General features: G+C 43.7%; 2 protein-coding genes across 3 annotated transcripts in view; one reads left to right on the forward strand and one right to left on the reverse strand.

Annotated features, from left to right (window-relative positions):
- Positions 1–940: 940 nt before the first annotated feature.
- On the forward strand, positions 941–21,609 carry LOC135555699 (tubulin gamma-1 chain). Its single transcript, XM_064988373.1, has 11 exons — positions 941–1,351; positions 1,505–1,617; positions 10,204–10,371; positions 10,569–10,637; positions 12,768–12,847; positions 13,112–13,238; positions 14,069–14,155; positions 15,781–15,930; positions 17,470–17,622; positions 19,617–19,778; positions 20,423–21,609. The coding sequence occupies exons 1-11, from the start codon at positions 1,303–1,305 to the stop codon at positions 20,618–20,620; spliced, it is 1,356 nt and encodes a 451-aa protein (XP_064844445.1). The 5' UTR covers positions 941–1,302; the 3' UTR covers positions 20,621–21,609.
- A 2,291-nt stretch (positions 21,610–23,900) lies between these two features.
- Positions 23,901–26,068, reverse strand: part of LOC135555701 (unconventional myosin-X-like) — a 54,074-nt gene continuing 51,906 nt past the window's right edge. For both annotated transcript variants that reach the window (XM_064988377.1, XM_064988376.1), the window contains exon 13: positions 23,901–24,682. In XM_064988377.1, the coding sequence (XP_064844449.1) occupies positions 24,446–24,682 (237 nt within the window). In that variant the 3' untranslated portion in view covers positions 23,901–24,445. The remainder of the gene's footprint in view (positions 24,683–26,068) is intronic.

Raw genomic sequence — 26,068 nt, forward strand, 5'->3', positions numbered from 1 at the left:
GGGCCAGACTAGTTACCATAATTTTCTCACATTGCCATTGACAGTTTTTTCTATTGTCTCTTTTTGGTCCATTTAGATTGTTAATGTAGATTGTATACAAAAAAAAATGTAAAAAATGTAATGGTTAAAAATTGTCATGTTTTACCGTGACTTGTTGTAGGCTCCTAAGTTGACCAGAAGGTTAAAAACCAAACCAAATTAAGAAAAAAAAAAAAAAAAAAAAAAAAAAAAAAAACCTAAGTAACTCCGCCAGAGTCTCTTTTGGGTCACTTTTACCAGTCCCAAGCCCAGATAAAGGAGGAGGGTTGGAATTGTGACATAAAAAAAAAAAAATTGACAGAAGAAAGTTCATTTGTAGTTCTAAACATATTTAGGGTGTTTTTTACTCACTTTTTGTCTGTCTTTTTTTTAACCAGGCAAGTCAGTTAAGAACACATTCTTATTTTCAATGACGGCCTGGGAACAGTGGGTTAACTGCCTGTTCAGGGGCAGAACGACAGATGTGTACCTTGTCAGCTCGGGGGTTTGAACTTGCAACCTTGTGGTTACTAGTCCAACACTCTAACCACTAGCGACTTTTAGGACACCCAATAGCTACTTTCCTTACTGAGGAGTTGACAACACTGCTTCCGTGCAAGCACGGACTCCGAGAACTTCACCACACCTACCCCTCTCTGCGTCCTGCACAATGTCTGCGTAACATTGATGTTTCACTCTGGTCACACATAATGAAATAGCCTAATTTAAATACGATTTTAGAGATATGTAATTATTCCAAACAATTTCGAAAAAGTCAATTATTTATTTAATTGTAGTAAATAATAATGTACTTCTATCCACAGCCATTTTTCCAAACTATTTTACTCAACTCCTACTATTTGTTGGATGCAGCCCTAAAATGTGAGCATGCAGGATTTGATAGAAGTTATTAGGGCTCTTTTTTATTTTCTTAGTAGTATAGGATTAGATAGGATGGTTTAGTTTCTCTTAATGTTTGGTTCTTTATTCATTATTCTCTGAACTGTGATTGACTACACAATCCAGTACAGTCGGTAGCGGCATGCCCCTATAACGAATGTTTGCGAAACGCCGTAATATTATAGAAGAAGAAGAAGAAGAAGGATGTGAGCCTGCGCATTGTCGCAAATGCCGTTTGGCGTTGTGACTCCATTTATGCGGTATTTCGTGTTGTTTTCAAGCGGGAAGCAGCAGTCAGGTCAGTAAGATCAATACAGTGGTCGGATAGACAGCAGTCTCTCCGATTATAAACTTCGCTGGTAGGGGATCTACTAAAAGAGGAATATGCCCCGAGAAATCATAACACTTCAACTTGGCCAATGTGGAAACCAAAGTACGGTGAAGTCTTTCCCTTGCTACAAATTATTAGCTAGCTAGCACATATACCTAACGATAACCAACAGTTACGCTAGTAGTAAAATAACAACTACTGGACATGCATGGGTTTAGTGTTGTAATTAAATGCATCTTATTTCCTCTATTGCAGTTGGTTTTGAGTTTTGGAAACAACTCTGTGCAGAGCATGGCATCAGTCCGGAAGGGATTGTGGAGGAGTTCGCCACAGAGGGCACTGACAGGAAGGATGTCTTCTTCTATCAGGTACAGAACATCATTAGCTGGCTAGATCAGTGGGTCAGGTTTCTATCCCGGATATAGACCCATGGGGAGAGAGTGCATCTAGGCATCGCATCTTATCACCTTGTTGTATTCTTCTCAACCATATTGGAGAAGTTCGAAGGTCCTTCCCCTCAAACCGTCTTCTCCAATGTGTTTTGAGAAGGAAACAAGGAGCAAGGATGTGAGGAATCAAGAAAATATTAGCTGAGAAAGGGCGATAGACTAGAGGGAATCCTCGCCTCTCTGTCTATTGGTCCTGATGTGGGCTAGGCAGGTTGCCAGATTTGGCTTCAAACTAAAGTACAGTACATGACAGTTATCCACTGACTACACAGACAGGGCAAGTTAAATAAAGGTAAAAAAGAATACAATTATTTTTTTAAAGACAGACCTTCCAATGGTGGTGGAGTGGCAATCTTTACCAAGGAACACCTTCAGTGCTCTGTTGTCGCCACCAAGTCTGTCCCCAAACAATTTGATTTGCTGTTTTTTTAGCGTTAAACTTTCAAATAGCTCTTTGTTGGCTGTTGCTGGGTGTTATCGTCCTCCATCAGCACCGGCCTTTACCCTACCTGCACTCTACCTGCCCGACGCTCTCTCCTGGCCTCTTACACTATAAGTCTGAATTTGTCCTGCTAGGTGACTTAAACTGGGCCATGCTTAAACCACCTGACCAAGTCCTAAAGCAATCTGATTCCCTAAATCTTTTTCAGATTATTACCAATCTCACAAGGTATGACTCCAAACACCCAGAAAAGGCTACTCTCATTGATGTTATCCTCACAAATAATCCTGATAGGTATCATTCTGGTGTTTTCTGTAATGACCTTAGTGATCACTGTTTTACAGCTTGTGTTTGTAATGGCTGCTCAGTGAAACGACCTGTCCTGATTTCTCATAGACGCTTGCTAAAAAACATTTAATGAGCAAGCCTTCCTTCATGACCTGGCCTCTGTAAATTGGTATAGAATCCGCTTGATCCCCTCTGTCGAAGATGCTTGGACCTTCTTTTTTGATATTTTCAGTGGTATTGTTAACAAACATTCACCTATAAAGAAAATGAGAATTAGAAACCGGTTCAGCCCTTGGTTTGACCGTGATCTTGTAGAGTTACTCCACCTTAAGAATTCCATTTGGCGAAAGCCTCGGCATACGCATACTCAGGCTGACTGGCTCTTGTTCAGGCAAATGAGAAATAAGTGCACTCGGGCTATCCGGGAGGCCAAAGTGAGTTACTTTAAGCAGAAGTTCTCTCTCTTTGGGTCTAACCCCAAGAAGTTCTGGAAAATGGTTAAAGACCAGGAGAATAAACCCCCCTCCTCACTGCTGCCCATGTCCCTTAATGTTGATGTGGTTGTTACTGACAAGGAGCACATGGCTGAGCTCTTTAATCACTTCCTTAAGTCAGGATTCCTATTTGACTCAGTCATGCCTCTTTGCCCGTTGAACATTTCCTCATTTTTAAACACTTCTAATGCGACTAGCCCCGATGCTCCTCCCTATTTTCCCCCTGCAGGCCGTCACTGAGTCCGAGGTGCTAAAGGAGCTCCTAAAACTTGACCCCTAAAACACATCTGGGTCAGATGGTTAAGACCCTTTCTTCACCAAGCCTATCTCTGACATTTGTAACGTGTCTCTCCTCTCTGGGGAGGGTCCCATGGCTTGGAATGCAGCCACGGTGTGTCCTTTTATTTAAAGGGGGAGATCAAGCTGATCCTAACTGTTATAGGCACATTTCTATTTTGCCCTGTTTATCAAAAGTGTTGGGAAAAACTTGTCAAGAATCAACTAACTGGTTTTCTTGATCAAATCAAAGTTTATTTGCCAAATACAACAGGTAGACCTTACAGTGAAATACTTATTTACAGGCTCTAACCAATGGTGTGGGGAAAAAAGGTGTGTGTGGTAAGTAAGTAAGTAAAGAAATAAAACAGTAAAAAGACATTTGAAAAAAGAGTAGCAAAGCTATATAGACACCTGTTAGTCAGGCTTATTGAGGTAGTATGTACATGTAGGTATCGTTAAAGTGACTATGCATATATGATGAACAGAGAGTAGCAGAAGCGTAAAAAGAGGGGTTGGCGGGTGGTGGGACACAATGCAGATAGCCCGGTTAGCCAATTTGAGGGAGCACTGGTTGGTCGGGCCAATTAGGTAGTATGTACATGAATGTATAATTAAAGTGACTGTGCATATAAGATAAACAGAAAATAGCATCAGCATAAAAGGGGGGTTGGGGGGGGACACAATGCAAATAGTCCGGGTAACAATTTGGTTACCTGTTCAGGGGTCTTATGGCTTGGGGGTAAAAGCTATTGAGAAGCCTTTTTGTCCTAGACTTGACACTCCGGTACCGCTTGCCATGCAGTAGTAGAGAGAACATTCTATGACTGGGGTGGCTTGGTTCTTTGACAATTTTTAGGGTCTTCCTCTGACACCGCCTGGTGTAGAGGTCCTGGATGGCAGGCAGCTTTGCCCCAGTGATGTACTGGGTCGTAAGCACTACCCTCTGAAGTGCCATGCGGTCGGAGGCCAAGCAATTGCCGTACCAGGCAGTGATGCAACCGGTCAGAATGCTCTCGATGTTGCAGCTGTAGAACCTTTTGAAGATCTCAGGACCCATGCCAAATCTTTTTAGTTTCCTGAGGGGGAATAGGCTTTGTCGTGCCCTCTTCACTGTCTTGGTGTGTTTGAACCAATCTAGTTAGTTGTTGATGTGGACACCAAGGAATTTGAAGCTCTCAACCTGCTCCACTACAGCTCCGTCAATGAGAATGGGGACGTGCTCGGTGCTCCTTTTCCTGTAGTCCACAATCTCCTTAGTCTTGGTTAAGTTGAGGGATAGGTTGTTATTCTGGCACCACCTGGCCAGGTCTCTGACCTCCTCCCTATAGGCGGTCTCGTCATTGTCGGTGATCAGGCCTACCACTGTTGTGTTGTCTGCAAACTTAATGATGGTGTTGGAGTCGTGCTTGGCCATGCAGTCGTGGGTGAACAGGGAGTACAGGAGGCGACTGAGCACGCACCCCTGGGGAGCTCCAGTGTTGAGGATCAGTGTGGCTGCGTTGATGATGTGTTGCTACCTACTCTCACCACCTGGGGGCGTCCTGTTAGGAAGTCCAGGATCCGGTTGCAGAGGGAAGTGTTTAGTCCCAGGTTCCTTAGCTTGGTGATGAGCTTTGAGGGTACTATGGTGTTGAACGCTGAGCTGTAGTCAATGAACAGCATTCTCACATAGGTGGTCCTTTTGTCCAGGTGGGAAAGGGCAGTGTGGAGTGCAATATACATGGCATCATCTGTGGATCTGTTTGGGCGGTATGCAAATTGGAGAGGGTCTAGGGTTTCTGGGATAATGGTGTTGATGTGAGCCATTACCAGCCTTTCAAAGCATTTCATGGCTACGGACTTGAGTGCTACGTGTCTGTAGTCATTTAGGCAGGTTGCCTTTGTTCTTGGGCACAGGGACTATGGTGGTCTGCTTGAAGCATGTTGGTATTAGACTCAATCAGGGACATGTTGAAAATATCAAAATACCACCTGCCAGTTGGTCAGCACATGCCCGGAGCACACGTCCTGGTAATTCGTCTGGGCCCGCAGCCTTGTGTAATGTTGACCTGTTTAAAGGTCTTACTCACATCGGCTACGGAGAGCGTGATCACACATTCGTCCGGAACAGCTGATACTCTCATGCATGCCTCAGTGTTGCTTGCCTCGAAGCGAGCATAGATGTGATTTAGCTCGTCTGGTAGGCTCGCGTCACTGGGCAGCTCGCAGCTGTGCTTCCCTTTGTAGTGTGTAATAGTTTGCAAGCCCTGCCACATCCAACAAGCGTCGGAGTCTGTGTACTATGATTCAATCTTAGCCCTGTATTGACGCTTTGCCTATTTGATGGTTTGTCGCAGGGCATAGCGGGATTTCTTGTAAGCCTCCGGGTTAGAGTCTCGCATCTTGAAAGCGGCAGCTTTTCCCTTTAGCTCAGTGCGAATGTTGCCTGTAATCCATGGCTTCTGTTTTGGGGTATGTACGTACAGTCACTGTGCGGATGACGTCCTCAATGCACTTATTGATAAAGCCAGTGACTGATGTGGTGTACTCCTCAATGCCATCGGAAGAATCCCGGAACATGTTCCAGTCTGTGATAGCAAAGCAGTCTTGTAGTTTAGCATCTGCTTCATCTGACCATTTTTTTTATAGACCAAGTCACTGGTGCTTCCTGCTTTAATTTTTGCTTGTAAGCCGGAATCAGGAGGATAGAGTTGTGGTTGGATTTACCAAACGGAGGACAAGGGAGAGCTTTGTACGCGTCTCTGTGTGTGGAGTACAGGTGATCTAGAATTTTTTTCTCTGGTTGCACATTTAACATGTTGATAGAGATTTGGTAGAACTGATTTGAGTTTCCCTGCATTAAAGTCTCCGGTCACTAGTAGCGCCGCCTCTGGGTGAGTGGTTTCCTGTTTGCTTATTTCCTTATACAGCTGACTGAGTGCAGTCTTAGTGCCAGAATCTGTCTGTGGTGGTAAATAACAGCCACGAAAAGTACAGCTGAGAACTCTCTAGGCAAGTAGTGTGGCCTGCAATTTATCATAATATACTCTACTTCAGGCGAGCAAAATCTAGATACTTCCTTAGATTTCGTGCACCAGCTGTTGTTTACAAATATGCACAGACTGCCCCCCCCCCCCCCTCGTCTTACTGGATTGTGCTGTTCTATCCTGCCGGTGCAGTGTGTATCCCGCTAGCTGAATATCCATGTCGTCATTCAGCCACGATTCTGTGAAGCATAGGATATTACAGTTTTTGATGTCCCGTTGGTTGGATGTTCGTGATCGTACCTCGTCTAGTTTATTGTCCACTGATTGCACGTTGGCGAGTAATATTGACGGTAACAGCAGCTTTCCTAGTTGCCTTCTGCAGGTCAGGATGAGGCATCCGGCTCTTCGTCCTCTGCGTCACTTCCTTTTGCGAATAATTGGGATGTCTGCCAAGTGGGGTGTTTGGAGAATATCGTGTGTGTCCTGCTTGTTGTTGTTGAAGAAATCTTTGTCTAATCCGAGGTGAGTGATCGCTGTCCTGATATCCAGAAGCTATTTTCTTCCGTAAGATACGGTTGCAGAAACAATATGTACAAAATAATTTTCAAATATAGCGAAAAGAAAAAACCATATAATAAGCACAATTGGTTAGGAGACCGTAAAACGACGTCCATCTCCTCCAGCGCCATTTTGTCTATAGTATTATCTCTGGTGTGTAATCTGGCTTCCGCTCAGGTTATGGATGTCACTACAACCTTAAAGGCCCTCTGATGTCACCATTGCCCTTGATTCTAAGCAATGTTGTGCTGTTATTTTTATTGACTTGGCCAAAGCTTTTGATATGGTAGACCATTCCATTCTTGTAGGCCGGCTAAGGAGTATTCGTGTCTCTGAGGGGTCTTTGGCCTGGTTTGCTAACTACCTGTCTCAAAGAATGCAGTGTTTAAAGTCAGAACATCTGTTATCTCAGCCACTGCCTGTCACCAAGGGAGTACCCCAAAGTTCAATCCTAGGCCCCACACTCTTTTCAATTTACATCAACAACATAGCTCAGGCAGTAGGAAGCTCTCTAATCCATTTATATGCAGATGATAGTCTCAGTTGGCCCCTCCCTGGATTTTGTGTTAAACGCTCTACAACAAAGCTTTCTCTGCCCTTAACCTTGTTATGAACACCTCCAAAACAAAGGTCATGCGGTTCGGTAAGAAGAATGTCCCTCTCCCCACAGGTGTGATTACTACCTCTGAGGTTTTAGAGCTTGAGGTAGTCACCTCATACAAGTACTTGGCAGTAAGGCTAGATGGTACACTGTCCTTCTCTCAGCACATATCAAAGCTGCAGGCTAAGGTTAAATCTAGACTTGGTTTCCTCTATCGTAATCGCTCCTCTTTCACCACAGCTGCCAAACTAACCCTGATTCAGATGACCATCCTACCCATGCTAGATTACAGAGATGTAAATTCTAGATGTTCTTTACCATTCGGCCATCAGATTTGCCACCAATGCTCCTTATAGGACACATCACTGCACTTTATACTCCTCTATAAATGGGTCATCTCTGTATACCTATCGCAAGACCCACTGGTTGATGCTTATTCTACTGCAGCCGCCATTCTTCACATACAACACCCGTTCTGCCAGTCACGTTATGTTAAAGGTCCCCAAAGCGCACACATCCCTGGGTTGCTCCTCTTTTCAGTTCGCTGCAAATGGCGACTGGAACGACCTGCAACAAACACTCAAACTGGACAGTTTTATCTCTTCATTCAAAGACTCAATCATGGACACTCTCTTACTGACAGTTGTGGCTGCTTCGCATGATGTATTGTTGTCTCTACCTTCTTGTACGTTGTGCTGTTGTCTGTTCCCAATAATGTTTGCACCATGTTTTGTGCTGCTACCATGTCAAATCAAAAATCTAATCAAAATCAATTTTATTTGTCACATACACATGGTTAGCAGATGTTAATGCGAGTGTAGCGAAATGCTTGTGCTTCTAGTTCCGACAATACAGTAATAACCAACAAGTAATCTAACTAACAATTCCAAAACTACTGTCTTATACACACAAGTGTAAGGGGATAAAGAATATGTACATAAAGATATATGAATGAGTGATGGTACAGAGCAGCATAGGCAAGATACAGTAGATGGTATCGAGTACAGTATATACATATGAGATGAGTATGTAAACAAAGTGGCATAGTTAAAGTGGCTAGTGATACATGTATTACATAAAGATGCAGTAGATGATATAGAGTACAGTATATACGTATACATATGAGATGAATAATGTAGGGTATGTAAACATTATATTAGGTAGCATTGTTTAAAGTGGCTAGTGATATATTTTACATTTCCCATCAATTCCCATTATTATAGTGGCTGGAGTTGAGTCAGTGTGTTGGCAGCAGCCACTCAATGTTAGTGGTTGCTGTTTAACAGTCTGATGGCCTTGAGATAGAAGCTGTTTTTCAGTCTTTCGGTCCCAGCTTTGATGCACCTGTACTGACCTCGCCTTCTGGATGGTAGCGGGGTGAACAGGCAGTGGCTCGGGTGGTTGTTGTCCTTGATGATCTTTATGGCCTTCCTGTAACATCGGGTGGTGTAGGTGTCCTGGAGGGCAGGTAGTTTGCCCCCGGTGATGCGTTGTGCAGACCTCACTACCCTCTGGAGAGCCTTACGGTTGTGGGCGGAGCAGTTGCCGTACCAGGCGGTGATACAACCCGCCAGTATGCTCTCGATTGTGCATCTGTAGAAGTTTGTGAGTGCTTTCGGTGACAAGCCGAATTTCTTCAGCCTCCTGAGGTTGACGAGGCGCTGCTGCGCCTTCTTCACGATGCTGTCTGTGTGGGTGGACCAATTCAGTTTGTCTGTGATATGTATGCCGAGGAACTTAATACTCACCACCCTCTCCACTACTGTTCCATCGATGTGGATAGGGGGGTGTTCCCTCTGCTGTTTCCTGAAGTCCACAATCATCTCCTTAGTTTTGTTGACGTTGAGTGTGACGTTGAGTGTGTTGCCGCCATGCTGTGCATGTTGCCGCCATGCTGTGCATGTTGCCGCCATGCTGTGCATGTTGCCGCCATGCTGTGCATGTTGCCGCCATGCTGTGCATGTTGCCGCCATGCTGTGCATGTTGCCGCCATGCTGTGTTGTCATGTGTTGCTGCCATGCTATGTTGTTGTCTTAGGTCGTTCTTTACGTGTCTCTTGTTGTGATGTGTGTGTTTTGTCCTATATTTTTATTTTATATATATTTTTTTAAAGTTCTCGTCCCCGCAGGAGGCCTTTTGGTAGGCCGTCATTGTAAATAAAGATGTGTTCTTAACTTGCCTAGTTAAATCAAATCAAATATGCAGTGCATAGGCTGCTGTATGCAAACGAAATAGACATGAAACATGCATCACATACTGTACCATTATTCCCCACTAGATGGAGCAGTCTAATAATTTATGGCTGTCAGCATTCACCATCTTTCTGCGATCAAATCACATTTTATTGGTCACATACACATATTTAGCGGGTGCAGCGAGATGTTTGTGTTCCTAGCTCCAACACAAAGGTAAAATAATGGAATTAAGAATTGTATAAATATTAGATTGAGCAATGTCGAAGTGGCATTGACTAAAATACAGTAGAATAGAATAAAGTATATACATATGAGATGAGTAAACATTATTAAAGTGGCCAGTGATTCCATGTCTATCTATATAGGGCAGCAGCCTCTTAAGGTTCAGGGTTGTGTAATCAGGTGGATGCCGGCTAGGGATGGCTATTTAACAGTCTGATGGCCTTAAGATAGATGTTTGTCAGTATCTCGGTCCCAGCTTTGATGCACCTGTACTGACCTCGCCTTCTGGATGGTAGCCGGGTGAACAGGCCGTGGCTCGGGTGGTTGATGTCCTTGATGCTATTTTTTGCCTTCCTGTGACATCAGATCCTGTAGGTAGTCCCCAGACTACAATTATTATTGTGTATGCTTTGCTTTCTGTGCATCAAGTAAGCCTTACCTCTCCCTATATGATCCACAGGCAGACGATGAACATTACATCCCCCGTGCTGTTTTGTTGGATCTGGAGCCCAGGGTGATCCACTCTATCCTCAACTCCCCCTACGCCAACCTGTACAACCCAGAGAACATCTACCTGTCGGAGCACGGAGGTGGTGCAGGGAACAACTGGGCCAGCGGCTTCTCACAGGTGACTATGTGGACCATGTTGTTGGTTGTAGCTGGGCCAGAGGCTAAAGGACAGGGTCCATGTAGAGAACAAAGCTTTAGCCTTGAGGCGAATAATGCATATTTAGTAGAAGTTTGGCTATGTTATTATTCTACTTTTTTTGTAACTACATTCACCCAAATAACAATCTGGAATAATGCATGTCTTGTCGTTTGCAGGGTGAGAAAATCCATGAGGAGATCTTTGATATCATAGACAGAGAGGCGGACGGCAGCGACAGTTTGGAGGCAAGCCCACTCTTTCTCAGTCTCTGATTTGTCCACAGAACGTATGGGGTGAATGCTAAGGAGTCAGCAGGCCTGAATTTGGAAGAATACACACACTGCACTGACTGCATATCTTGCCTCACGTGAGGTTAACTTTGGAGGGAGAACCTGAAAATGGGAGGAGACTATCCAGAGTGAAACACTTCCTGATTCTCTCCATATGTAACTGACTGACATGTGAAAGGAATATAGGTTTTTCAGTTCTTTTTTTTCTCTTTCCCTTCAGTTGTGCTGTGGTGGAAAGCAGGCTTTCTTTGGCGACTTATAATTGGTAACTTAATAGAGAGTACACATAAAATGGGAGCCCACACATGTCATCTTAAAACTAGTAAATGCTGTTATTTCAAGCCTTAAAAAAAACATTCCTCAACTGCAAGCTGTAAGGTTGCCTCCCTTAAAACAACATGACTTTCCCCATAGAAGTCTGTGTAATTTCTGTTGCCCCTACTCTTTATGACCCAACATTATTATTTAGTGTGTGTGGACATGCATTTGAGGGGGTGTGTGTGTGAGAGAGAGATAGGGCGTGGCATGCCGTGTTGGGTGGTAATAGCTGGACTGGAGTAGAAGGCAGGTATTACATGGCTGTCTAGGCGAAGGAGAGAGCCTATTTGTGGGCTTGGCCTGCCCTCCCATCTCCAGGCTGGGTGGAGAGTGGGAGGCATAAACACAGGTCGTATATACTGGCACAGTACAATAAATACTACTACTTAACCTGTTAGATGTAATCTAAAATGTAGATTTCTGCCTAAATAGACATACTCAAAAGTAATTATTTATCATGAGAGGGCCATAAACAACTAGTAATGCTGCATATTCCAAGAAAGATCATCTCACCTTTCTGGTATAAATAGTTATATGTTTCTGAGGTGTAGTCAGTTTTGAGGTAACAAGCTCAAGTACATAGTAAAAATATGATGAAAATATGAAATATACACTGAGTATACCAATTATTACAGAACCTTCCTAATATTGAGTTGCCCTCAGAACAGCCTCGATTTGTCAAGGCATGGACTCTACAAGATGTTGGAAGCGTTCCACAGGGATGCTGGATGTCCTTTGGGTGGTGGACCATTCTTGATCTACACGGGAAACTGTTGAGCGTGAAAAACCCAGCAGTGTTCTTGACACAAGCCAGGGCGCCTGGCACCTACGACCATACCCTTTTCAAAGGCACTTACATCTTGTGTCTTTCCCATTCACCCTCTGAATGCACAATCTATGTTTCAAGGCATAAAAATCCTTCTTTAACCTGTCCTCCCCTTCATCCACACTGATTGAAGTGGATTTAACAAGTGACATGAATACTGGATCATAGCTTTCACCTGGATTCACCTGGTCAGTCTATGTTATGGAAAGATCAGGTGTTCTTCATGTTTTGGACACTTGGTGTATGTGATGGAGTTCCTCTTCAACAAATGTTGATGAATCGGGCTCAAAATGACTGACTTGCTTTCTAAATATCAAATTATAAATCGACTAACTAAGATTTTTACTTTCCTTATAACTGTAAAATAGATTTGATAATATTTAGTAATAGTACAACATTCCTAACAACATGGTTATTATAGAACTAGACAGATAATATTCTGCCCTGCGTCCTCTGAGCAACACACAGACGCCACTCAAATGCCTGCCGACTCCATTACACCTTCATCAGCAGTGGGCACTAACTGATTTAGTCCGCCTGTGCCCAAGAGAAAGTGGTTTGTTTCTACCAAGAGAAAGTGGTTTGTTTCTACCAAGAGAAAGTGGTTTGTTTCTACCAAGAGAAAGTGGTTTGTTTCTACCAAGAGAAAGTGGTTTGTTTCTACCAAGAGAAAGTGGTTTCAATTCTACAAAATGCTTTTGTATTGTATTTTCATGTCGAGAGTTTTAAATCCCTGTGTGACCGTCACAACGAGATGAAACCCACATCAATTGAAGTGTATGGGTATCAGCTGTCAGAAAATATGTGAGGGGTAGTGACGCACTGAGCCAGAGGAAATTACTCATTTGTCTGGATAGGCCCAAACATTGGAGACGTTTTTAATCTTTTCGCCCAGAGCAGTGGAATTAAAGAATTAAGATGGTTCTGTTTCTCTGTTGCAGGGTTTTGTCCTTTGTCACTCCATCGCTGGGGGAACCGGGTCCGGGCTGGGATCCTACCTGCTGGAGAGGCTCAATGACAGGTCTAAACACACACACATACACAGGGAGGCTGAATTTCCACATCAAGATGAGGTGGTCTCTCCTTCTGTTTGACTGCTGTAAAGTTAGTAGGTTTATAATTTATGGAGTAGAAACACTCTCCTAATTGTAACCATAATTGTCCCAGCCTCCATTGGAGAGATAATATTCTCTCCCTGGGGGCACCTTAGTTTTCCACTGTTGGATGTTTTTCTGTGATCTGGTGTGTGCTACTTTTCTATTTTCTTCCTGTGTGTGTTGGCCAGGTACCCTAAGAAGCTGGTGCAGACCTACTCTGTGTTTCCTAACCAGGATGAGATGAGTGACGTGGTGGTGCAGCCCTACAACTCACTGCTCACACTCAAGAGGCTCACCCAGAACGCAGACTGTGTGGTGAGCAAGAAATACACACACATCTGCAGACACACACACCCTCTCACACACACACACCCTCTCTCATCTGTGCTTTTTGCCTTCAGCTGGCTACCGTTGGAGGAATAGACAAAAGGTTCTTTCCTGGAATCAAATCCATGCACATAAACTCTGATGTTGAATGGTAATTTCTTTGAGAACGTCCCCTTGTGCTGTTAAAATGCCATTTAAAACAAAAAAGGAAGGAAAAACACAGGTTCCAGTTCCACACTGTCTTGTTGTTCTGTTTCTTCTTCTTATATCATGAATCATTTTTTATGACCATCGCTGCCCCTGGCTGCTGGTGTGTATGACTGGTAATGAGGCGGTGTTGGTGGACATTTACATCTCTGGATGATTACATCTTTGCTGCCTGGGATTGATGATTGTATTAGTTCCCGAGATGCTCTGACGGCCTAATGTTTCTCCTCTCCAACATCTACTTCCTCCTGCAGGAGTTTACGTAAAGGCCTCTACACAGGCTTATTGGGTTAGCCCCTACAGCTAATAGAATCTATGTGGAGAAGAATTGGTTCCCCTGTTAGTGACGCACAGTGTTTGCCTCAATGCTTCAGTCTTCACACAGCAGCACACTGTCTACTCTGCTTTACCCATCAAGACTGACTGGAGGGTTGGATCAAAGCCCACTGTTAACTAGTCTCTACCACACAGCATCTCTCTCTTGCATCTCTTTCCCCTAATTCTAAAGTCAAACCTCCCCATTGACATATCCACAGAAAGACAGCAATCTTCTAACCTCACATCTACACATCCCTCTCATTCTGTTTCTCTTTTTGACTTGTGTGTGTCAGGTGGTACTGGACAACACTGCTCTGAACCGCATCGCCACCGACAGGCTGCACATCCAGAACCCCTCCTTCTCCCAGATCAACCAGCTGGTGAGTGATTGACACCTGCCACTCAGGTGCAAGCTCCACCTCCTTCCCTAATGGTGTTCTCAATATCCAGATTCTAGATCACCAGACTCCTGAGAGGAGGAAGTGTTTCTATACAGAGGCCTCTTGATAGCCTGGTCCCAGATCTGTTTGTGCTGTCTTGCCAAGTCGGTAATACGGCACAAACTGAACTGGGACCAGGCTACTGTTTATAGCCTACTGACCGTGACCCAGAAATTATTAGGCAAGTACAGAGAGAGTGTATGGGTGAAGTAAACCTCACACTGTTAGCCAGAATGTCCTGAGGATTGAACAAACTAGTTATACTTGTTACTCCTCACACTTCAACTGTCAAACTGGATCTCACACTCCCGAGCAATTATTTTTGAATGAACACCCAGTGGTTGTCAAAAAAACAACTTGTGGTCAAATATGTCTATATCCCTAGGGCTGTGGCGGTCATGGGATTTGGATGACTAATTGGCCACACAAATGAACGCGGGCACCATAATAACTGGTCAAATGTTATATTTATTTTTTTCAAAAAAATGTTCCTCTGTGGTCCTGACTGCATGTGCTGCCAAAGAAATAGAATAAATAGAACTATCGTCCCCATTCAAGTCAATGGTGGCTTAATGGGTGGACTGGCGGCCATTGCGAGTGTACCCATAGGAACAAAGGAGGAAGTAGAAGAAGGAATTAAAAGCAGGAAGTGTACCTGTCAAAATGGGCTGTGATTTGTTGATTCAACTCAACTGACGTTACAAAAAATACATTCAATTGTATGAAGCCACATCATTTGAAGGAACATTCTACATTATCATGGAAATTATTGTATCACAATACCAGGTAGCCGTTGCGATTGTACCCATGAGTTTACCAGTCAAATTGCCAGGGTCAGAGGTGCCAAGTCTGTTCTATTCATTATATTTCTATGTGTGCCACTGCAGGGAGGGGGACACTGTCTAGGCAACTCCTTGCTTGTTTCAGCAAGGAATAGCAGTTTCATCACGTTGTTAAGATTCCATGTTACTGCAGAAAACGAATCAATCTCACGATTGCGCGGCAATTCTGTCTTCAGTCAGCTGTTCATTCCACCCCAAAAAATATTTAAACGGTTATGCCGCTTATTTATTTTCATGACGGTCTTCATCCGTAATCGTCGTTTATACAGTAATTGTGCAGCCCTATATACCCCTCTCTAGCTAACCTTCTAACCATACAATCTCATATGTCTTCTTTTTAAACATTAAATACTGTAAAAACTAGCAAATCATCCCCAAGTGATTTTAATTTTGGAAATCTGTTCCAAAGTATTCTCACGCATAATGGAGACATACTATAAATGTGATTGTATACAAATGTAAATAAGGTTTGAAACTATTATATTTTAGTCAAATATTATATCTATTTGGGCTTCTTGCAGTCAATTTGCAGTCTACAAATGATTTGTAATTACCATCCACTCATGAAAAAAATTTCCACGGCTGAATCTAGGTGATGATCCCATTCATATAGGCTGCATTTCATATGACCACTCCTGGTGATTGCCCGACAAATTGACAAGATTACAGAAATAAAAACAGCCACGAGTAATTATGACGACTAAAGGTTCTTTCTCTCCACAGGTTTCCACCATCATGTCAGCCAGCACAACCACCCTGCGTTACCCTGGATACATGAACAACGACCTGATTGGTCTGATCGCCTCTCTCATCCCCACGCCCCGCCTTCACTTCCTGATGACTGGCTACACACCGCTCACCACTGACCAATCGGTAAGTAGTTCTCAGTGACCGCGTAGTACGTCTTGGCGCTTTCAAGACAGCTGGGAACTCTGAAAAAAAATCATGAAGTCAGTGATCTTCAGGTCTGAAAATTGGAGCTCTTTAAAGATGCCAGAGTTTCTGACTTGGAATTGCGAGGTGGATGACCGTTAAAAAAAATTAAACCCAGTTGGCGCTCATTTTTTTCCTGAGTTACCAGTTTTTTTTAACACACTGAAGTCTTTGTCAAACATATTTTTATTATTATCCTTCTGCATGCTACTCCTGTCAGAGGAACGCCCTAAAAATAGTCAGACTCCAGCCACCCTAGTTGTAGACTGTTCTCTATGCTACCACACGGCAAGTGGTACCGGTGCGCCAAGTCTAGGTCCAAGAGGCTTCTAAAGAGCTTCTACCCCTAAGCCATAAGACTCCTGAACATCTAATCAAATGGCCACCCAGACTATTTGCATTGCCCCCCCACCCCCTCTTTTATGCTGCTGCTACTCTGTTATTATCTATACATAGTCACTTTAATAACTCTACATGTACATATTACCTCGACTAACTGGTGCCACCGCACATTGACTCTGTACCGGTACCCCCAGTATATAGCCTCGCTATTGTTATTTTACTGCTGCTCTTTAATTATTTGTTTAATTTCTTACACAAAAAAAGTTTTTCTTTTACTACATTGTTGGTCAAGGGCTTGTAAGTAAGCATTTCACTGTTGTATTCGGCGCATGTGACATGCAATTTGATGTGATTTGAACAGTAACTATTGAACCATTCAAGCTAGAGACACCAAAACAATTTTCACATGTTCAGGGTATCCTAACTTGTCCTTTAGCTACTTGTTTAACTATAACCTGTCCCCAACATTACTACTGTGGACACTACCACTGCTAGAACGTATTTCAAAACCATACATACTCCAAAACAAGCTAGCAAACAAACCAGATTTTCTTCAGGAAATGTACTTTTCCGATTTCACTGTTAGCCTAAAGAGTTGGTTTATTAGAAGTACAGCTCGCTATTAGTAGGTCTAGATACAAACCTGTTGTATGTAGTTCAACTACCATCAAACTACTTTTAAAGAGCTGTCGTCTCTAGATACACCATCATATTTCTTTCCCCAAGTAATAGCCTAGAACTTTCTAATCGTTACATCATCATTCAACTAAAAAACAACTTAATTTTATTCTGAATGTTTTACAAAATTTACTACCATGTCAACTATATCAAAGTAATCAGACCAATTATTTTACTGCATTTAACTTTGACTATATGTAACTGCTTTGCTTTAAATAGTCAAGTTAACCTTTTTTTAAGGTTACCCCTACCACAAAAATACTTTTTAAAGAGTTAAAGCCAGTCCCACCAATTGTACTAGTTTAGTTTTAATCTCGGTTCTTGAAAACACTGATCTTGACTGAGTTATCCAAGTATCTGCCGATTCATCTTCTTTTAAAAACATTTGGTGAACAAAGCGTTCCTGTCATATATGATTATGCGTGTTTATACATGCCCTCTCCTTTGTTTCTCTCCCAGGTGGCCAGTGTGAGGAAGACCACCGTGCTGGATGTGATGCGGAGGCTGCTGCAGCCCAAGAATGTCATGGTGTCCACGGGCAGGGACAGACAGACCAACCACTGCTACATTGCCATCCTCAACATCATCCAGGGAGAGGTGGACCCCACCCAGGTGTGTGCGTGTGTATATTTTGAATGAGAATGTGTGCTAGCTCAGTGTTTTTTTTTTAAATTTAAAATAAATGTTTAAAAAAAAAATATGTATGTATATGTATGTATATACAGTGCCTTGCGAAAGTATTCGGCCCCCTTGAACTTTGCAACCTTTTGTCCACATTTCAGGCTTCAAACATAAAGATATAAAACTGTATTTTTTTTGTGAAGAATCAACAAGTGGGACACAATCATGAAGTGGAATGACATTTATTGGATATTTCAAACTTTTTTTAACAAATCAAAAACTGAAAAATTGGGCGTGCAAAATTATTCAGCCCCTTTACTTTCAGTGCAGCAAACTCTCTCCAGAAGTTCAGTGAGGATCTCTGAATGATCCAATGTTGACCTAAATGACTAATGATGATAAATACAATCCACCTGTGTGTAATCAAGTCTCCGTATAAATGCACCTGCACTGTGATAGTCTCAGAGGTCCGTTAAAAGCGCAGAGAGCATCATGAAGAACAAGGAACACACCAGGCAGGTCCGAGATACTGTTGTGAAGAAGTTTGAAGCCGGATTTGGATACAAAAAGATTTCCCAAGCTTTAAACATCCCAAGGAGCACTGTGCAAGCGATAATATTGAAATGGAAGGAGTATCAGACCACTGCAAATCTACCAAGACCTGGCCGTCCCTCTAAACTTTCAGCTCATACAAGGAGAAGACTGATCAGAGATGCAGCCAAGAGGCCCATGATCACTCTGGATGAACTGCAGAGATCTACAGCTGAGGTGGGAGACTCTGTCCATAGGACAACAATCAGTCGTATATTGCACAAATCTGGCCATTATGGAAGAGTGGCAAGAAGAAAGCCATTTCTTAAAGATATCCATAAAAAGTATCGTTTAAAGTTTGCCACAAGCCACCTGGGAGACACACCAAACATGTGGAAGAAGGTGCTCTGGTCAGATGAAACCAAAATTGAACTTTTTGGCAACAATGCAAAACGTTATGTTTGGCGTAAAAGCAACACAGCTCATCACACTGAACACACCATCCCCACTGTCAAACATGGTGGTGGCAGCATCATGGTTTGGGCCTGCTTTTTTTCAGCAGGGACAGGGAAGATGGTTAAAATTGTTGGGAAGATGGATGGAGCCAAAAACCTTCTGATGGAGTCTGCAAAAGACCTGAGACTGGGATGGAGATTTGTCTTCCAACAAGACAATGATCCAAAACATAAAGCAAAATCTACAATGGAATGGTTCAAAAATAAACATATCCAGGTGTTAGAATGGCCAAGTCAAAGTCCAGACCTGAATCCAATCGAGAATCTGTGGAAAGAACTGAAAACTGCTGTTCACAAATGCTCTCCATCCAACCTCACTGAGCTCGAGCTGTTTTGCGAGGAGGAATGGGAAAAAATTTCAGTGTCTCGATGTGCAAAACTGATAGAGACATACCCCAAGCGACTTACAGCTGTAATCGCAGCAAAAGGTGGCGCTACAAAGTATTAACTTAAGGGGGCTGAATAAGTTTGCACGTCCAATTTTTGATTTGTTAAAAAAGTTTGAAATATCCAATAAATGTCGTTCCACTTCATGATTGTGTCCCACTTGTTGATTCTTCACAAAAAAATACAGTTTTATATCTTTGTTTGAAGCTTGAAATGTGGCAAAAGGTCGCAAAGTTCAAGGGGGCCGAATACTTTCGCAAGGCACTGTATGTATGTATGTGTGTGTGTGTGTGTGTGTGTGTGTGTGTGTGTGTGTGTTAAAAAAGTTCTCTAATCAAAGAGAAGTCCTTAACTATGGACATTAAAAAATAAAGTTCTGTATTAGTTCATGAGCTGACTCCTCTGCTTATTCTGGATGTTATGAAGGAGATGGCTGAAGACCAAGTGGATATTGTAATGACCTTGTGGTGTGTGTTAAACATATTAGTCCAAATATTTTAGCAATATCAATACTTTCCATAAGTTGATACAATCCTGTTTGTGTGAGTGCAGGTCCACAAGAGCCTGCAGAGGATCCGGGAGCGTAAGCTGGCCAGTTTCATCCCCTGGGGTCCAGCCAGCATCCAGGTGGCTTTGTCCAGGAAGTCCCCGTACCTACCCTCCGCCCACCGCGTCAGCGGCCTGATGATGGCCAATCACACCAGTATCTCCTGTGTAAGTTACACTCCTCATTCTCATTACAGGTTCTAAAGGTTGACTACTAGGAAGTAGGTTGACTACTAGGGAGTAGGTTGACTACTAGGGAGTAGGTTGGCTACTAGGGAGTAGGTTGGCTACTAGGGAGTAGGTTGACTACTAGGGAGTAGGTTTTGCTACTAGGGAGTAGGTTGACTACTAGGGAGTAGGTTGACTACTAGGGAGTAGGTTAACTACTAGGGAGTAGGTTGACTACTAGGGAGTAGGTTGACTACTAGGGAGTAGGTTGGCTACTAGGGAGTAGGTTGGCTACTAGGGAGTAGGTTGGCTACTAGGGAGTAGGTTGACTACTAGGGAGTAGGTTGGCTACTAGGGAGTAGGTTGGCTACTAGGGAGTAGGTTGGCTACTAGGGAGTAGGTTACCTTGTGCAAAAATATTTTAAAAGGTGACAAAACTAATCCTTAGCTAACATTTTGATGGCAAAACACTTCATGGGTTGGTAATAAATGTCAAGAGTCATTTTTTGTATCCTCCTAACCCACAGTCAGTGACTGAGGGAATGGGCAGAAAGTGACTAATACGAGGTATATGAAATGTAGCAGTGAATACATTACATAATTACAAGTTCACTGGATGCCCTCTTTCTCTTCCTCCGTTGCAGCTGTTCGAGCGGACTTGCAAGCAGTACGACAAACTGCGAAAGCGCGAGGCCTTCCTGGAGCAGTTCCGCAAGGAGGACATCTTCAAGGAAAACTTTGACGAGCTGGACAACTCCCGCGAGGTGGTGCAGCAGCTCATCGACGAGTACAGTGCTGCCACGCGGCCCGACTACATCTCCTGGGGAACTCAGGAGCAGTGAGGACAGATGGGATATACACCCCTGTCACATGACATGGGTCTGGTCCACCTCTACAGCCCAACCAGGGAAAGATAGGGCTGAGCTAGTTGCCTCCTGTGCCTTCCCTATGGAGAAAAGTGTTAAAGTTCATCCCTACTGCTTTTCTTCCCTCTTCTGTCCTTAAGCTCTGTTTGGGAGTTAAACCAACGCTTCAATCTGTGTGCCTGTATCCAATCCCCACTGATGGTTATGTATAGTAGTGAATGACTAGTCTTCTCTGTCTCTCATGCAGGATTCCAAAACGACCCCTACCACTAGACACTTCATAGATGGTAGATCTGAAAGGATCAAATGGGTATCAGCTCCATCTTGTTCTCGGACAGGTGGAATGTATGATATTGTGCCCAGTGGGTTTGGGTTAGAGGTTGATTTGGAATTTTACGTCACTCTTTCTCTATCCTCTCTTCCTGTTCTTGTTGCCGTCAGCAGAACTCGTAGCCTTGTTTGGCACTATTTTTATACTGTATAGTACTACTCTGCTTTTGTGCAGTTCCTTTTGCAGTCACACCGACTAACATACCAGCCGGAGAAACACTCCAGCGTCCTTGAATGGGGACAGAATAACATGCCTGGTGTGACTTTGTCTTCGTACATTTCTGAGACGTTTGTGTTATGACACCAGAGCCCATGATAATCATAGGCCTCAGATCAGTTGCTGCTGTCCAGTATGTACTTAACCAAAACATCTGTTTCGTAAGTATGGCAATGGTCATTGTTATAAAATTTGATCTATTACATTATTATTGCAGAGGACAGCCTACTTCTCTACTCTGGTGCCGGAGTGTAAGTCCATACTTTCTCTTACTCTATGTGCATCAAGAAGCTTGTTAAAGTGCATCGCATCTACAGTTTTCCTTTTTTTGTGGCCATCCAAATGTATATACTTTTCATGTTGAGCTTTGTTGTGAAATTTATAAAATTATTTAAAATAAAAATTCTATGAGAATATTCTTCATTGCCATTGGTGGATTTAAGTGTGAGTTGTATGCTGCTGTTCATATAAATACTTTTAGGATATATTTGTTCATTACTGCATCATGAAGTACATTCACCGACATGCAGTCCTTAGACGTTAGTCTTTGAAGTGGGCATTTTCAGAATACTAAACTTTTCAAGGGTCCACAAAATAATGCTAGATAAAGCTTTACAACTCACCTGGAGTGTCTGTGTGCTAATACCCCCCCCATCAAATTATACTACGCTACTTCAGGCCTCATTACCAGAAAGAAATGCAGGCTCACTCAGCGATGCCTGCTCGGTCAAGCAGGTCAAGTCCATTGTGTCAACCTAAGATGCTGACTATTCAGAAGGAGAGATTTTAGAAACCTGTCTGGTTGCTGGCACCGAAATCCAACCCTCTGCCAGGCAGCTCCGGTTGAGAACCTAACTATGGACTGTAACTAGGGCATCAATGAGAGTGGCTTTGTTTTTCAGGGATACTGAGCCTTAACACAATAACAAACAGTATGGTACAATGGTGCTGCTTTTTAATTAATTACATAGTCTTTATAGTTTACTTATTGCACATCCAAGTTAGTTAAAAAAAAACAATAGTGCAATTGACTATACACACATTACATACAGAAGGTACCATGCGGTGTACAAACAAGCTTTAAACAAAGCCAGCTTTAGGTTGGACTCGGTCTTCCTTTTCATAGTTACACGGAGGGAGGGATCTCTGAGACCGTGAGCGTAGCTGCCTGCAGCTGCAGTATAAAAAGCGACGGCTTGACTGGACAGTGACTGCCTGCATATCCTATGGGCAGGTGGCAGGGCTGGCTGTGCCATGGTGGGTCCTTCCACCTGAGGAAGACATCCAAGTCTGGCTGCCAGGTATAAGGGGCAGGCGGGTTAGGGAAAATGAAAGCTCACCACAGCCAGGGTTCCTAATAGACTTCTGTATTACAACATAACTAAAACTTATATTGGTCTAGATGACGTTGGGGTGTAACATTTGAGGTGCAACTATCTAACGTCTGGGTATATTCTCTGGAGAAAGCTGACAGCAGAACTTCTCTTTGGTCCATGCTCAAAACACCACTTTTTGGTTACTTTAATGAACTTGGACAAAGTCTACCAGCCAAGTAGTGAACACAGAAAGGCAATGTGCTGTGGGTTTGTGGCAATAAGGTAGCTTAGGGCTTTACTCAATCTGTCAATGAAGTGTTACAGATGGTACGATAAAGTCATTTCCAATTGAGTAGACTCATGCAGCGTTTACCGTGAATGGAGTCTCCGCTAATGCGGGAACGTTGCCCTTAAGCTTTTATAGGATCACATGGCTGATCAGTACAGTGACCTAATGGATCTAGATGAGACATTAATGGGATCATTTCAAAGCCATACTAAAAAAAAAACTAAAAAAACACAAAAACAGCTAGGTCCTCATTTAAGACATACAAAATGGATGAAATAAAAAGACTACGCCAAACAATGTGTCACAAAGTGTGTACATAAATAATACTAAGAACGCATCAATAGTCAGGACAGCATTGGTTCTGTATGTCGGCACAGCAGAGAAAAGACAGGGGTCTGCATTGTGGTTGGGATGGTCCATGTTACTGGCTGGAGGGTTAGGTTAGTACATCAATTCTTCAGAGTGCGGACTTAAAACAGCTATCTAATTTCCATCCACACCGAATATGTTCCCCACTGAAACAGAGACTGAGAAGTAACAGTTCCACCCTTAAATTGTAGGTATAGGCCTCGATATAAGATCAAAATTGGATCACTTAACTATTAAAAATGAACAGACAAGACATTTAAAATGCTCCTATCAAGTGTTAGCCAAGTGTTAGCCATAGTTTCATGTTGGGGTGATAGATCGGGCAAGCAGCAAGTTGACAAAAGGGGGGGGAAATCAGAGTGTTTGGTAGAACCAACAGACAAGTCATAGCCCAAGATCCTATAGTTTCTGTTACACAGCATTAGGCTGGGTCCTTTATAACATCTCGTCCAATCAATGTGTCCCATCCTGTAGTCTCGTCCAATCAAAGTGTCCCATCCAGTAGTCTCTCCCACCCAGCAGACAGTACCAGCAGGAGCAGTTCTGTCCATGACAGCCAGAGTGACTTACTGAGCTCCATCATCTGGTTCAAGTTCCAGTTCACACGGCTTGCTACATCGACAGTTCTAGGTAATGCAAGCCTGGCTGGGGTCTTTATGAAAACAGACCCTTTCAGAGTGTGTGTGTGCGAGAGAGAGAGAGAGAGAGAGAGAGAGAGAGGAGAGAGAGAGGTGAAAGTGTGGGTGTGAGTCAGTCAGTCTGATTCCACCCCCCCCCCCCCTTCTATTGCATGAGGGATATTCTAGGAAAGGGCGACAATCTTCTAGGAAAGGCAGAGCACGACATGTAGAACAACATAGCAGAGGCACGTTCACAGCGCTCCCTCAAGCAGTTTGTCCTCTGCTCTGCTCCGTGTCTCTAGGTGAGCGGTGTAACTAATTGGGGAACTGTAGATGAACTCTTGTGTCTAGGCAACAGTGTGTCTCCCTGAAGTATGGCCCTGTGAGTTCTAGGAGATAAGGAGCCACAGCTTCGGGTCCCGTGCCTCACGTTGTCGGGGTGCCCGATCTCCCATGTGAGAACAGAGGTTATGTGGCAAGATGGGGGAGGTGGTGACACCTCATCAGCAACCACATTGGTTTCCTCCCATTCTCGCTCCTTCAGTTGGAACTCTCAGCGAGGTTTATTTTCACGGATGAGGAGTAAAAACAGCCTTCTCTTTGTTTTGGCTGTGGTGCTGTTCCCAGTGGAGGAGGTGGAGGAAGCAGGCACAGGGTCCGCTAGGCTGGGGCTGGGCTCCGAGGAGGCTGCGTGTGAGCTGAGGACAGGGGGAAGGGGTGCTCTTCACACGGGGTGCGAGGGCAGCTCCAGCAGGGTGGGGGTGGGTGTCGGGGGAGGTGGTGGAAGCCCACCTCGATGGCAGTGCCCTCTGTGATGCTCACCACGTCGTCGCCCCTCCCACACTGGCGACGGATGGCACTGAAATAGGCATTCATCAGCTGCATGATCTCAGTCAGCTGTGAGAGAGAGAGAGAGAGAGAGAGAGAGAGAGAGAGAGAGAACAGAGGCAGGGGGGAAGAGAGAAAGAATAGAGAAAGGTGGAGAGAGAGAAAGAGAGGGAGAGAGAGAACAGAGAAAGAACAAAAAAGTGAGAGAGAACAGAAGGGGGGAGAGAGAGAACAGAGAATCAGACTGGTGACAGTGTGAGGAGTGGCTTTCTCAATGTCTGTGTCTGGCACCATCACGGGAGGGAGGGGAGAGATGATGTCATCCAGCTGCTGCTGGAACAGACACAATCCTCCAGGGATGGTCAGAGCGTGATGTGCCTTGGCACATTCTGCAGCAGCACCAGCACTCACACCACTGGACTGAACTTCAGTAAGACACAACCCTAACAACAACAAAGGCAGATGGGTATTGCATTTCAACATATCATGTCTGTGTTTCAGCTGGGTTTTATATCTGTCCTTAAGGTCACAGCAAAATATTGCATTAGCTCATGATCGTATGTTGTTGTGTTGGCCACCGGGTCCTAACCCCAATTTATCCAAATACCATCAGTGCATATCTGGCCTTACCCCTAACACTATGTGACCTCAGGCCATAACCTTTGTCCTAACTTCAACACGACCCCAGTCCAGTTGTCGGCACCAATTTTAACCCTTACTTCAGCTGCTAACTTTTCCTTAACCGTTGACTCCTAGCTTAACAATATCCCCCTTCAAACCAGCTCCTGGTGAACTCTGCCCAATCCACTTAAATCCTCTAAGTTTAATACAGAGCAATGTGAGCCCCATAGTTCAGAAAAGTATCACCCTCCTTTAGCTGGCCTCCAATTTGCCTGTTCTGCTGCCCCAATAAATAAATAAAAGCCACTCTTGTGCCCCGTGAGAGAGAGATCACAGAGAGGGCTTTGTTCCGCGTGGGAAGATGCAAGCAAATCTGCAGAATGAACGGATGATTTGTTCTCACAAAGAAAAAAATAATTAGCTGTTTGGGGAAATATCCAGGTTTCTGGGAAATGTTATGGGCTAATATTTTAGTCTAACACCGCAAAGAAAAAAACTCACCCCGCTTAGTATTTAATAACAGGAAGTAAGACTCTTGGTGGTTGATTCTGGTGGCAGAGAGAGGCAGGCTGTGTACTCTCGTTTAAATCGCGATTAATTACTGTTTTTGCACGTGGGTCAGGGAGCTGTGGGTGGAATAACATCATGAGCAGGCAGAGTGGCTGTTTCAATGACTGTGCACAACATGTCACAGTGATCAGGAATAGAGGCCATTCACCAGGCACAATAAAGAGGCTCACTGCTGTATGCGGCCCGAATGAGGAGAACAACTGGAGTCAATCAAAGACCTTTTCAGGTTTAATTCCACCTACAGACTCTGCTATGTGTCTATGA

Source organism: Oncorhynchus masou, chromosome 15 (genome assembly GCF_036934945.1).
Source record: "Oncorhynchus masou masou isolate Uvic2021 chromosome 15, UVic_Omas_1.1, whole genome shotgun sequence".
Classification (NCBI taxonomy): domain Eukaryota; kingdom Metazoa; phylum Chordata; class Actinopteri; order Salmoniformes; family Salmonidae; genus Oncorhynchus; species Oncorhynchus masou.